This window comes from Anguilla rostrata, chromosome 15, assembly GCF_018555375.3.
Source record: "Anguilla rostrata isolate EN2019 chromosome 15, ASM1855537v3, whole genome shotgun sequence".
NCBI lineage: Eukaryota > Metazoa > Chordata > Actinopteri > Anguilliformes > Anguillidae > Anguilla > Anguilla rostrata.
In genome coordinates this window covers 13,930,717-13,944,710 of record NC_057947.1, presented here as the reverse complement: position 1 = coordinate 13,944,710, position 13,994 = coordinate 13,930,717, and the positions used below count along the sequence as shown (strand labels likewise).

Sequence of the window (13,994 nt, the reverse complement as noted above, 5' to 3'; positions counted from 1 at the left end):
GGGGCACAGAGAGGATGTGTGTAGAGATTCACCTTTGAGTACATTTCTGTCAACAAGCTTTCTCGTCTTTGGGTCATTAATCCATCAGGTCTGGCTGGAAGCCGGGACTGTGCGGGGTAGAGAGGGTGCCATGCATGAGCGTTCCCACAGTACATATAACCAGGAAACCAACCCCCTCACCGGGTTTGGGTTTTAACCCAGAGAAACCGCCCGGCCCGTTTCTGCACGTATCGCTGGGTCAGCACGACCACGCTGCGGCACGTCACACGGACACAAGGAACGCGCAAACGATGTTCACCCGCACCCCGAACCCAACCTCCTTAAAACCAGTTACTGACCCATCATCCTGCACTGTCACTGCACTCTCTGCAACTCAGGCCCTAATGAGCCTGACAGGATGCAGATTGGCTTCATTTACACATCACAAAAAATACCCCCCTGTCAGAGCACTGCGAATTGGAAACTACTCAAAAAAGCCCATGTAGCTATATTTAAGATTTTTTTTTTTTTAATGTAGCAATTATGCCATCAAGCAAAAAAAAAAAAAAAAGCTAAAAGCAAAGCAAAAAATAAACACAAATTTTACATTTTGGAGTAGCAATGATAATTTAAATGTATTAAGCACTTATTTCACGTAGGAAATCCTTTTAAAAAGATGCAAAAAAAAGGCATATGTACAAATATATTTTTTTAAAACCTGACAGCAAGGAGAATTGGAGATGTGTTGGCATGTGGTTTTACCAAAGTTAACTGCCATCAATTAACCCCCCCCCCCCCTTCAATTTTGGGGAGGGTGGAAAAGTAATGATAAAACCTGTCCATGTCTTGCAGGAACAACTCACAGAAACTCTGAATGCTTGGGTCACACAGGAAGAAGTGGGTTTGAGTGCATAGTTTGTTCCTACACCTCAACAACTGTTCATACTGCATTATAGTCACCTCCTCAATGAACACTCTCTTGCACACGTGCACACACACACACACACACACACACACACACACACACACCTAAACAGTCATACACACACGCACCTCCATGTAAATGCAAGCTTGCACGCACTTGCACACACACACACACACACACACACACACGGACACAGCCCTTCTGTAATAAGATGTACAGAAGATGGGCAGGCTGCCAGGTTGCCAGTGAAGGACAGGGCTTCATAATAACCATAATGGAATGCCAGAACTGGGCAACTTTTCTTTCTTTCTTTCTTACATTCTTTCATTCTTTCTTTCTCCACAGAGGCAAAGCAGCACTCCAGTCAGGGGCCTGGCCTCCATTTGAAAGGAGGTAAAGAAGAAAAGAAAAAATGGACCAATTTCACGATAGAGCAATCCTTCACCCATCCCCCCCTACCCCCTTCTGATTGCTCAATCATGTTGCCCCGTCCAGAAAAAAAAATACAAGGCCTTGTAGGTTGTTCTTCTGATATTAGAGCATAATATTTAGGTACAATAAATGCCACACTGTAGAACAATATTATGGGCCAGATTTACATACAAACTGGCTGTGAAAATCGTGGGCTGAGGGTATGCTGGTGCATTCGCGGTCTGCCCGAAATTAACGTCTTATTTATGAAGGCTACAGCTAATTACACAATCAGAGAATGGTACTGCCTACTGTTCACATTGATTTAGCACTGAACATTGTGCTGTGTATTTTCATTGGATGTGGGAAGCGGACATATCGTCTGGCGCATATCCAGCACTATGGCTGGGTGTTTGTCACAGAAGTCACAGGTGCCATGGATTCCATTATTTGGCAGTGCCGTGAATTCTATCATTTTAGTGCTTTATTTGTTATTTGCACAGGCGGATCTCTTTATATGTATATGCATATGTATAAAGGAGAGAAGCACATCTTGAGATTACTCATTAAATTACAGGCATATAGCAGACACTCTTATGCAGAGTGACATACACAACTTTTTGCATAGCATTTGCATTCATTTACACCGCTAGATATATACTGAAGAAATGCAGGTTAAGTACCTTGCTCAAGGGTACAAGGACCAAACTGTCCAAAGACCAGCTCCTTACCCATTGTACTACACTGTTGCGCATAGATCACAGGCATATTGCACATGCAGCCCTCTGTGCATTTTTGATACATAAGACGTGTGTATCTGGGGCATAATGCTTCATATTTGCATCTGAAAACAGTCGCAAAAGGCTTTGTAAATTTGGCCCTATGTTTTTATGCATGGAGGTAGGTGGTCATATGCCATGAACAAGATAACAGGGATTTGTCAAACCAAACAATCTGGCCTACCCTTGACATACCTTACTTCACCTAGCCCTCTGCCAGTCACCAGTTCTGGCCTGGTCTTTGGATGGTGACGACACTGCCAGACCCCTAACATAAATGTTACATTCAAATAACAATGAGGAGCCATGCTTTGCCGTAGTGAAATTTCATGCATCCAAAAGAAATGTTTTTGCTAATTGAGTTGTCTATACAGCAAAAAAAAAAAAAAGATCTGCATGACTTCCATTACATCGCAACCTCTATTCATCACCCCCCCCCCCACAACCACAACCACATTCTAATGCCCCCCCCCCCCTTCTGTCTGTATAAAAAACTGTGTCTTGTATTATCTAATCAGTACTCTTAATAGCTTGCTAATTAAGTGCAGAATAATTACGCACCAGCAATGCCTTAAAGTAAAAGGTTAAACCAAAATGTGTAAAGTGCTACCCTGGGGATAGATGCACAGCGTTAATTAATCGCACGTGGGTGCTTATGGCCGTTATGAAGGTATTAATCAGCTTGAGTAGAAATACAGTGCATCAGGGAAAAAAAAAAAAAAAAAAACTAAAATTCTGTCTGAAATGCAAAACAAACAATATCCTGAATTTTCTTCAATAGCCTGTGACTTAACAGCCTTTTATATTACAAACTTAAAAGTGATATACTAAACGGGCTTTGTTTTGACAGCACTAGTAGTCGGGTATTTTGGGTGAGACAGGGCATAATTACAAACTGTGACTGCATGATAAAAATAATGATGTGTAAATGGAAAAAAAAAAAAAAAAAAACATCACATTTTCTATGGCCTGAGTACATGTCTTCATTAACTTATTAGTTATTCTGCTGTAAGGAACTGCCACTGCAGGCCCACGCTAGGTTTCTCTAACAGTTCATATACTTTACCCTGCAGTATCACAGGAAGTACAGTCTTTTCACAGAGGTTTTAAAGTGGGGAGAAAACAAACACATGGTTTTGCCAGAAAAAAGGTTTCTTAATTGTTTCTATAAAGCAAGGGGCAATAGGTAAGAAAAGGAGTTTTTTGAAAAAAAAAAAAAAGTTTTTTGAATGAACTTTTTTTTAATGCTTAAAGTTTTTATGGAAATGACAACAGGTTAGATTGTTATGAAAAGAAATGAAGTTAAGCAGAGATGGTTGGAATATAAAGTACAGTGCTCTGCAATTGAGCAGCAAATAGCATTTTACTGTGATCATGCTATGCCAAGTTAAACATACAATACAGAATCAGAACAGAATCTCCCTAACAGAATAGGATGTTATGGCTCAACTGTTTATTAATTAAAAAATAAATAAAGCATTTGCTTAATCCTCTTCCAAAGACTTTAAGAGAAATCATCATCATAGTAGAATCCAAACTTGATAATATAAGCTGACATAATAACACTTAAAATAATTGTAAAACATTTTAACCGCAAATGGGTTGCTTGCAAAACCCCTTCAAACATAATTTAGCCTTTTAAACATTTAAATATGCATAAATACTTTAGTCATTGACTTAAATAATAAGTGCTTTAACTTGTCCTTTTTCACCTCTTGCCCAATTTATGTATCGCAGTACAAAATAGATCAGTGGTAAGGTTATGTCTGAATATTCCGAAAAATTTCTGCATTCTATGCTCCACTTATGTTCTGACAGTTCTATGACAGAGTATGAGTCAACAGTACATAAAACCACAAAATCATTCAAACTTAGATGGGTTTGATGTTTAGATGTTTAATACTTAGCACTGGGACTGAAATTGCTTTAAAATATATTAAAAACTTCTTCATTTTGCCGGCAAAGTAGTTTTATTGGTTCCTGGTTTTGTAATTACCGAGACCATTTGGAGTCAAAATAATTTGTTTGCAGCCATCATTTGCTGGAATATATGGTAATTTGACAAAGAGGACTGAAAGAGCACAGAACCTGTATTTGAAATTCATAGCCTTCTGCAAAAAACATGGCATGTTCCAAATATTATTATTTTGAATAGATTCAAAAACACTATTAATATATTTTTTAAATTTATTTTATTTTTTTGCTGTGCATCATCTTCCTTTATGCTAATCTGGAAAGAAAAAAAAAATAACAGTAAAAATGTACTGACTTCTTTGATGACAACCAAAACGGATACAAATGTTTAAGACTGGGACACTTTGCAAATTAAACAATGTAATTTAGTCTGTGTATTAAACAGAACATGGCCTAATCCTTTAAACCTCCCACAATAATGGAGACAAATCCTAAATCTTGGAGCTTCAAAAAAGAAATCCAGGGTTCTTAGCTGAAAAACCATTTTATTACAACGAATTTGCATTGTTGAGTTCATCCTACGACTATGCAGCCAAACAGATCTGACTGCTGTGCTCTGCACAGCCTTGGTAAGCTGACTAATCTCAGAATTCTGCAGTACTTTTACTTTTCATCATATCCAATTCCACACACAGATGGGTGGATGTGGTGTTTCCAGTTTTCTTGTTTTTTTACATGGATGACTAAACAGCGAAACAAATGTAGCACAGCCAGAATCAGTTAGCCTATCGTGAGATAGAATTCTGTGTCACTCGGCTGGGCAGTGGTTTCCCTCTCAAAATGGAGGGAAGACCTTTTTGGTCAATCATGGTGAAAGTCTTCATATACACCAGAACTCATTCACGTAATCCAAAAACATATTCACATGAGTATTGTTATCCTCTAACCTGTGTCCATTTAGTAATAAAAGCCCGTTAACAGATGCAGAGCGAGAGAGAGAGAGAGAGGTTGAGGCAGGTGCAAATAAAGCTTGTGAAACCATGCAAAAAATGCAAGAATAATTTTCTGTGGAAGTTGGCTATTTTACTTCATTAGTGTATGAGTTTGGCGGCTAAGACTGTAATTTACTGTCAGCGCTATGGCCTTTTTTTGCTCATTTTCTGCACAAATAATGTTTTAAACTTTCAAATCACAGGAGCAAATCCATATATAAAGTGTCTTATAATTCAAATAATTTGACTGTTATCTGAATGACCATTACACAGATAATATGTACTTTTGCACATTCAAGGATGAAGTTGTTTTGTATCAACGCTGTTAATTGTCCATTAACAAAACATTATTAGTATGTATCCTTTTTGATAATTTCAGTTCTTTGAAGAGTGGAAGTGACAAAGATTACACAATGAAAATTTAGGTGATGAAAATGAAAATATGCTTTTTAAAATTGCTATATTGATTGATGATCTTATGAGTGATTTGATAATGATTGGAGTTAAGGCCTGTTGCCTATGTCCACAGTCATGATGTCACATATACAGTATTAACTGTGTAGAGTCTATCTACACAGATCCACAAGTTCATACAAAACAAAACCAAACCGTTTCAAAGACATTGCCAACCTCCTCTACATATCTTCATTTCAAAATGCAATTAGTTTCAGTTAACACATAAAAAATAGGCAGATGTACAACAAAAGGAAAAGCATAATCACCCATATGGTACCTGTTTTGGACATGTGTGCTTAAAGACATATGATTAAAATATGTTTGTGTGTGTGTCCTGAAAGCTTGTGGCAGATGCTGGGTCCCTTAACATCTGACGACAATGAGGACCACCAATTCTGAATAAAAAAGAACAGTAACAATAAAAAAGAATTGCCATAAGGACTGAAAGAGTAGGGGTTTAGGCAGACCAAGAAATATAAATAAAATAAAAATAACAATGTACAAATGAACAGATCTAAGCAATGCATCAGATGGAATAGCACTCAACAGTAAGGATCCGACAAAAACACATGTATGACTGCAGAGTCAGGAGTGACACGTTTCCCATGGTCACACGTTTCCTACTAGCTTATGATCAGTAGGAGACAAATGGCATGAACCATTCAGGGCTTCTACACCTCCTCTCCAATGAAGAAAATATTCCTCTTTTAAAGAAATTTGTTGATGGTGCCATTTTTTTGGCTTGCAAATGTTTGAAGGCTAAACTCTTTGTCAAAGACCTCAGAACACAATTTTGTGTTATATTACATTTTTATGTTATACAACAATATTTTATGTGGGTCATAGCCACACACTGCCAAGACCTTGGCCTTCCTTTGTGCATGAGGTCAAATCCTGCCCACACAAACTGGGGCTATAAATCTGCAACAAAAAGATGCAGTTTGCCTGACATTTCTATAAATGACAGTAGTAGAGCCCAACCACTTCATAACAGTGCTCCTATTGAACAAAAAGGGCCTTGCCGAGATAAAGCTTATTATTTTTCAATTACAGTTAACCGCAGAGGCATACATTTGGTGATAGATTTCATTTATCATGGTTTTTTCTTTTTCTTTTTTTAAGCGCTCAGCCATTTTTGACCCACAATTTGTCACAGTTCTGACAGGAGAGGGGGGGAAAATAACAAGAAAAAAAGAAGAAAAAAATATTTGTTTATGCTTCAATTCCTCTCTCCAGTATTTGTAATTTTCCACTGACTGCAAATCAATGTAACATTATTTAATTTGTGCGACTGTGATACTGACATAATGGCACATAACAGCAAGTCTTTCACAAAAGTATGAATGTAGACAAAAAGTTCTGCTCAAAAAAAAAGAAAAAGAAATCTGAGCAAAAGAAAACATACTCAATATTTATCCAAGAAAAAATATTCCCTTTGCTTTTTAGGTAACACCAAGGCAGAAAGCAAAACAGTCCACTCCATAATGCTACAGCACCCAGGTCACTGGAACTGCCTCTGAACCCACACTGAAGCTCTTCTGCTTGTTTGTTTGACTGGAACTACAGTGAGCAAGGAGAAAGAAATAGATTGTACATCTCTCTTCATTTGGAGAACACTCGCCTTTTAAGTCCCCCTGCCCCCCCCCCCTCCCCCCCCGCGGTGGAGGCCTGCCTAAGCCCCTTCCCAATCTCAGCAGTTTAGTATAAATCTCTCCTGTATCACCCCACAGCCACCAGGCTGCTTCACACTGTAGTAATTTGATTACCGCTCTGTTAAATTCATGCCACTCAAAGGATTTATACACCTTCAGCCAAATTTACATACTATTTAATCTGGGAGGAAAAAAATATGCTGAAACAAATTTCAGAATATCTGTCCTGAACATGTTTTGGAATGAAAACTGAAACATGTCAGAAGTAGTCAAAAATAAGATGATATATTCCAGGGATATAAAAAAAAAAACTATATGAAAAAGGGACAAATTCTACTTTCAAAGCTCAGCAAGCCTCAAAATAAATAAGCAAACACAAATACATTTTCACAAATGCTTGCGTATTGTAAAGTGAGATATGAAAAACGTCAATTTCTTATTTTCCAGACCAACATGGACTACATGACCAAAAGAAAAAACCGTTACTATAGCAACACATCATGGGCATCAGATCTAGCATTCAACCATGCCATTTATGCTTCAGAAATACACCTTTAATTAATTGCCTCTAGTGACTAATATTCTCTGCATGTTCAGTCAGTAATTTAAGCACTGTCCTCACTGCCACTGGATAAATACTAGTTTGTTTTTTACAATTAAAGGACAAATAGCATTGATTCTTAAAATTAAATTATACTTTATATATATATATATATATCTTTTTTAAGCTAGAAAGCAAATTAGCCAATGGCAGCCTGATATTTTTGTTGCAAATACTACTATACTGTAGCTACATAGCTCCAAAGAAGAAAAAAAGGTCTTCTATGGCCATAGGGTTTCAGATTCAGAATGATGCTTGTACTGTAGATTGTGAACTATCATGAGGTATCCCATCTAGCCACCCATCCTCTGAGGAGTAGGAGATTTAAATCAGGCCACCAATGAACAGAGCCTATTCCATGTACGCCCATTCTAATAGCAGGCTTATTTAAAGTTAGATTACTTCTATTGGTTAAAAATGCTCCCTATTTTCTATACTCCATGATAGCCTTTGCTGGAGTCATGGAAGCCGCAGAATGCTAAACAGCCAATCGTTTGTTGGCTAAGCTTTCTTCCCCTTTTTGATTCCTCATGCCTCTACAGACAAAAATAAAAGACTAAATCGAGAGAGCTGAATCAGGTCAGACAGCTCAACCGTGAAAAGTTTGCAGTTGTGATTTTGTGTCCAGCCCTTTAAAGCACTTTGATGTGCTGCTACAGCATGTTTAAGCACAGCTGAGCCACACCACAAGGGAGTCAACACTGGACATCATCCAATAATAAATAAACTCATGTGCTAGCGTTCTCTAACGGGTTAAATATCTGTAAAATTAGATGTAATAGAATAGAACTGAATACAATAGAACATAATAACTTTATTTTTCCCAGGGGGACCTTCGGGTGAGACACAGCTGTTAATATTAATACTATCCTGGCTATATCTCGCACCAGTTGCCATATTTTATCACTTTAACAGGCAGGGCCGCCCCTAACCTTTTGGGGGCCCTATACAAAATTGTATATGGGGCCCTTCACACTTTTCTAACCATGACAGATTGTTTCTGTGTGGACCCCGTATGTGTGGGCTTATTAAGGGGCAAGTTATAATAAAAATTCATAAGACATTTGCTTTGTCCAATGTACGAGCCAAATACTTCCTTTATTTAACATACCATACAGTCATGCTTATTAAATCTATATTTTATTTTTGTAATAGCCATTGTGCAAGCTCAGTGTCATAAATTCCCCCTTTTAAGTTTAATAATAGCTCTGTGTCCACAGGAAAGGTGAGAAAATAATAGCCCTTTAACTATGTATTGCCATGCACAAATTAAAGACAATTAGACGTGGAGGTCAATCTGAACATTCACAGTATCAAATAATTACATTCCTCACAGTTCCCCCTTCCCTGCTCCTTTACTATCGGACATTTTCTCCTTCAGCAACAAAAGCACAGAAATCAACTTGAGCGTGGCAGCCTCTGATGAACTGCATTCCAGGATCAGTTTGCACCGTAGGCATTGGTTAATCACCAAATTAATATGAAGACAGGAATTTATTGCTACTTAATTAGTACACAGCTCTTAATTTGGAAGAGCTTAATTAGTCGGTTAAAAATACAGCCACCTTTCTGCCACAGCCAGCAGCCCCTGACCCATCCAGCACTCAGTGTGATCACAAAAATCACGTGTGGTTGAAATCCCGTTTCCATTTTGACTGTAGCACAACGACATTTCGAAACATATTTTTAAAAAGCACTAGAATCATCCATAGACGATACAGTAGGGTTTCAGTCTGCCCCAATTAAAGCTTCCCATCACACATGAGCGCCCCCTGCAGGTCACCTGCAAGTCTAATTGTTAATCAGCACATGAAGCGTCTTCCTCCAGGTCTCTGCAAACCCGACTTGTGAACTGCACTGCGATAAAAATGGCTCTTGGCATGGTGTGTTATACACTCTATATATGTGTGTATGTGTGTGTGTGATAGGGCATTCAAAAATTGGGAGTAACAGGAGGGGGGAAGAAACATTTAAATATTAAATAGAGGGTCATTTAAAAAAAGTAATTAGTGCTACAATCCTTCCCTCTGCACATAGTGACAAACTGCAGGGTGAAACGCAAGGAGGACCAGCGAAGCCATACCACTCCGATCTGTCCTTTGTACTTCTGCTGTTACTATTTCAGAGAGTATGGCCATTATTTCCACCTCATGCAATTCATCCCAATGCAAAAGAAAAGGTTATTTAAAAAGCCCATATCAGTGGTGGACTGCTGAGGGGAAATCAGAGAGGATGACTGCTGCAGCGCTTGTTTATTTATATTTCCAAAGCCTCGAGCGTGCCACATGGACTACAACGCAAGCTCTGCCTCTTCCCGCTCCCAGCCAATGCTACGACCACTCTGGATGCCGCGGAGCGGAGCGGGGGAAAATCAAAACGCCCAAACTCCAAGAAGCACTCCTCAGCTTCATCCCATCTCTGCCCCTGTCTCTGTGTGTGCACGGACCATGGTAATGGAAGCAAATGGATATGCCCACTCCCCGTGTCAGCTTAATGTACAGCTGCACCCAGAACGCTTTCCTACGCTCCAGAGGTTTTTAACAAAAAAAATAAAAAATGAAGAAGCAACAGAAATCGATGCAAAGACAGCATTAATATTAAGCGTAACACTATTGACTAGGGGGCGGTTGCCTTAACAGGGGTGCCATTTATCTCCCAAAAAGCAGATTGAAATAAAGGGACTTTGGGTGTGCATCGGGAGAGCCCTTAGATAAGAGACGGGATGGTGGAAAAACAACCTCCTGCTCCAGGATCATCTAAATAATACATAAACGCAGCTCCATCTTGCCCCAATTACCCTACGCACACGTTCCAAGAACAGAAATTTTAGAGCATTTGCTACAACGTAGCCGGGTTGGTAAGTGGTCGGAAGGTGAGAGGCACCGTCCAATGCCTGCTAACTGGTAGTGAATGTTCCACAAATTAGGGATTGAATTTGTCTGTGTTTTCTCTAGACCTCCTCCCTCCAATGATTCAATGATTCTCCACTCTCCAGGACTGCAAATCACACCAGTTTCGTATCACTTCGGAAGATGTTAACAAACACTGAATGCAGCTAACCCCCCACAACCCCCTTCTGTGCTTTTAAAACATGGCCTGAATTCCCCCTGTCTTTCCCATTCAGTGAAGTGTCACTGGAAGACTGCCTGAGAATGGAGGCAGAGAAACAGAATGCTATTGGTAACACACTGCCAGCTGAGACCACCTAACGGCCTTATCTCAAGCCCATCAATTTTCTTTGTGCGTGGAGGGGAAAGTTACAGTCTTCTGCAGTCTTCTACAGTCTACTGCAAAGGGTTAAACAGGCCACTTTACATCACATCTTTTTATTCATCTTCCAGTGGCTGCATCTCTGAATGCATTAATCCTCTGAAAAGATCATTGGAGGGGGAAAAAAATGCATTCTGCAGAAAGACGTCCTAAATGTCAATGTTTATGACCTGGATGTTACCGCTGCTGTTCCATGAGCTAACCTTCTCGTCATCGTTGTAGGGCCAATAATGGATTAATTCTGCCATCTCAATCAGTGGCTTCCAGTGCCAATGGGAGATTAAACTGCCACATTTAGAAAATTTGAAACATAAGGAGGACCTCTTCAAATGTTCAGTTTCTCCCATCAGTGCATTTGGCTAAACTAAATGCATATGTACCGATCGTTACAGTCCGCACCCAGGTTTACTTTTCTGGCAAATGTTTAAAATTGCAAAAAAAAAATGCATAACAATTTTCCCGTTTCTGTTTTGACCTTTCCTAAATGCTTACAATCCTCTTAACCAATATAACCAATCTGTGAAGTGACCAAAGCATGAGCCAGGGGCTTGTAGTATACAGGTTATGAAAAGGTTAGTACAAACTTTGTGACACTGCGTAGGGCCAGCAAATGGAATTATATGGCATCATATTTGCAGCAGAACTAGAGGGATGAAAAATTGCCATTGGAGTGGTTAGTGTTCTACATGTGTCATGTGTAATATTCTCCAAATGGTAGTGGTTAAAATAATTATTCATATTTAATCAATACGAAGATGTTACATTGCCTGGTGCATGATAAGTCGTTTTCCATGTTCCATTATTAAAGTTTTAAAGAATCATGTTCAATGGTGGTTCTTTGCTTGGACTAAATGGAAGAGCTAAAGTGGTTTGGCTTATAAAATCATAATGGACTTGTCTTGTCTGATAAACTGATAACGTGACTGGAATATTAAAGAGCGACAGACAGGGTGAGGAAAAAGAGTGGAGTGGGGGGACACACACCAAACAGTCGCGGGATATGGGTGGGATGAAATGGGGAGAGTGAAATGAAGATAATGGAGAAGACAAGAGGAGAGGAGAAGAGCTAGAGTGAAGAAGATGGAGAATGAAAAGATAGGCCAGAGGGAGAGAGAGGTAAGAGAGAGAGAGAGAAAGAAGGAAAGAGAGCGAGAAATGACTCTTTAAGCCACCTTACTGCCATGGCGTTTGTGGGGGGAAGGGAGGGGGGGGGTGAAGCAAGGGTAGTGACTCACCCTGCTCAAGAGGAGGGGCTTTAGCAGAGGTCGCCTTCATCTTGAGTGCCTCCTTGGCAGACATGTCGCAGCATGAACCTTTATTAGTGTCCTGGTCGCTATCGGCCTGATCACTGTCGCCATGGCCACTGTCTCTAAGGCTCGCTCGCTCTGGGTCCTTGAATGTGGAGCTGCTACAAAAAAATAAAATAAAATTAAAAAGAAGAAATCAAAAATCAAATGAAAATAAATTAAATGAAGTGAAAATAAAATAGGGAAGTGGAGTGGACTAAGCCAGCCGGTCCCTAATCTTGGGCAGGAGGGTTCGGGGGAGTCAGGCACGCTGACAGGAGTGAACGAGTTATTTAGCGGCCCTTACCTTTGCACAAACTGCTGCCTGCTGCCCATGTAATTGGACTCTGCGGGGAAATTGTCTGTCTGTGAAGGAAAAAGGAGAGAATTTATGTGTTGTGCTGCACGGGGATAAAAAAAAGTCTCCTGCTGAGCAACAAGACTTACTGGTGGAGAAATAATTAATAATGCAAGGGCTCTCTTTAATCTCCAGATTGGCACATTTTTGATCATTTAAGAAAAAAAAACATGAAGGGGGGAGGGGGGTGACAATGCTAATTAGACCTGCTAAAACAATCCCATCTTTCCAATTCTTCAAATCACCTGATCAGTGTCTATGGTCTGGAAGAAAAGGGGCAAACATCTTCAGGTTTGATCATGTATTCTCAGAGATTACTTGCAAAGTGACCGTATCAGGGAAAAACTATGACAAAGCACCGGCTTTTACTTATTTTACTAATTTTCAGAGAATCTTAAAGTGTATATATGTCCAAGGCATGTATGTTTGTGTACATACACTAGGTTTAGCAATGTTGTATAATGTGTAGAATTGTATACAAATATCAATCACCAATCATCGTATGCACTGCGCAAGAGCATACGTGTGAAATCCAGGAAATGTGAATATACCCAGGTTGTGCACATAATGCGACTCCAGTAATGAAGCAGAGTTGATTTAAACAGTCAATCACTGGAAGACCATCATTTTTTCCCCCACTGCGTCTTAATTCCTCAATATGGCATTTCGTCCCTCAGTCAATACAAACAGGGCACACCAACTCAATTTCAGAAGTGGTCTAGACAATATTGATGAATTTATAAACCAAAATATAAGAGTGAGTCAGGAAATCTAATGCGGTGATCACTGCCTTTACCACCCATTGCAGTTTGATAAATAATTTAAAGAGAGATTGTCACAGTTTATTAGTTAAAAGAAATCATGTAATTAAAAGGGAAAAACAAACATTAACATAATTTGATTAGAATGGCAACAATGAATGATTATAATCATTCAAAAAAAATTTGAAGAGTGGGATCATTATAGGTTGTGCATTTCAGTGTATCAGGGGAACATCAATAGGCTATTGAATAATTTGAATGTAATTCATGTTGATTTTAAAGCACTAATTTACTTTCATTATATTGCAAGGGGACATTGTAATTAGAAATATTTTTCTTCCCAAGCAATTTGGTTCATTTTTGTATATAAACACAAACTGTGGAGTAATAAAAAGTGCATACATTTTTTATACGTTCTCCCTTGGATGCAAGTTCATTGGAATATTTCAAAGCGAACCACGCGGTAAAGATGAATCAAAAGGCACAAATGGCAAACAAAGGTCAAACACACCTCTCCCATTTACTGCCCCCTCATTTCCTATGTCCATTTCCTCCATTTCAATGATTACAGATCAACCTTAAAGATTATCAAAACAGCAGTATGAAAAAA

At 39.1% G+C, this 13,994-nt stretch overlaps 1 protein-coding gene across 4 annotated transcripts in view; it reads right to left on the bottom strand.

The window, feature by feature from the left end:
- pcdh17 (protocadherin 17) overlaps positions 1 to 13,994 on the bottom strand; it is a 58,490-nt gene that overhangs the window by 20,823 nt on the left and 23,673 nt on the right. For 2 of the 4 annotated variants that reach the window (XM_064310452.1, XM_064310454.1), the window contains exons 3-4: positions 12,573 to 12,631; positions 12,215 to 12,387 (exon numbers count right to left, since the gene is read on the bottom strand). In XM_064310452.1, coding sequence (XP_064166522.1) covers positions 12,215 to 12,387; positions 12,573 to 12,631 — 232 coding nt within the window. The remainder of the gene's footprint in view (positions 1 to 12,214; positions 12,388 to 12,572; positions 12,632 to 13,994) is intronic. The other 2 variants (XM_064310453.1, XM_064310455.1) reach the window with 1 other exon arrangement.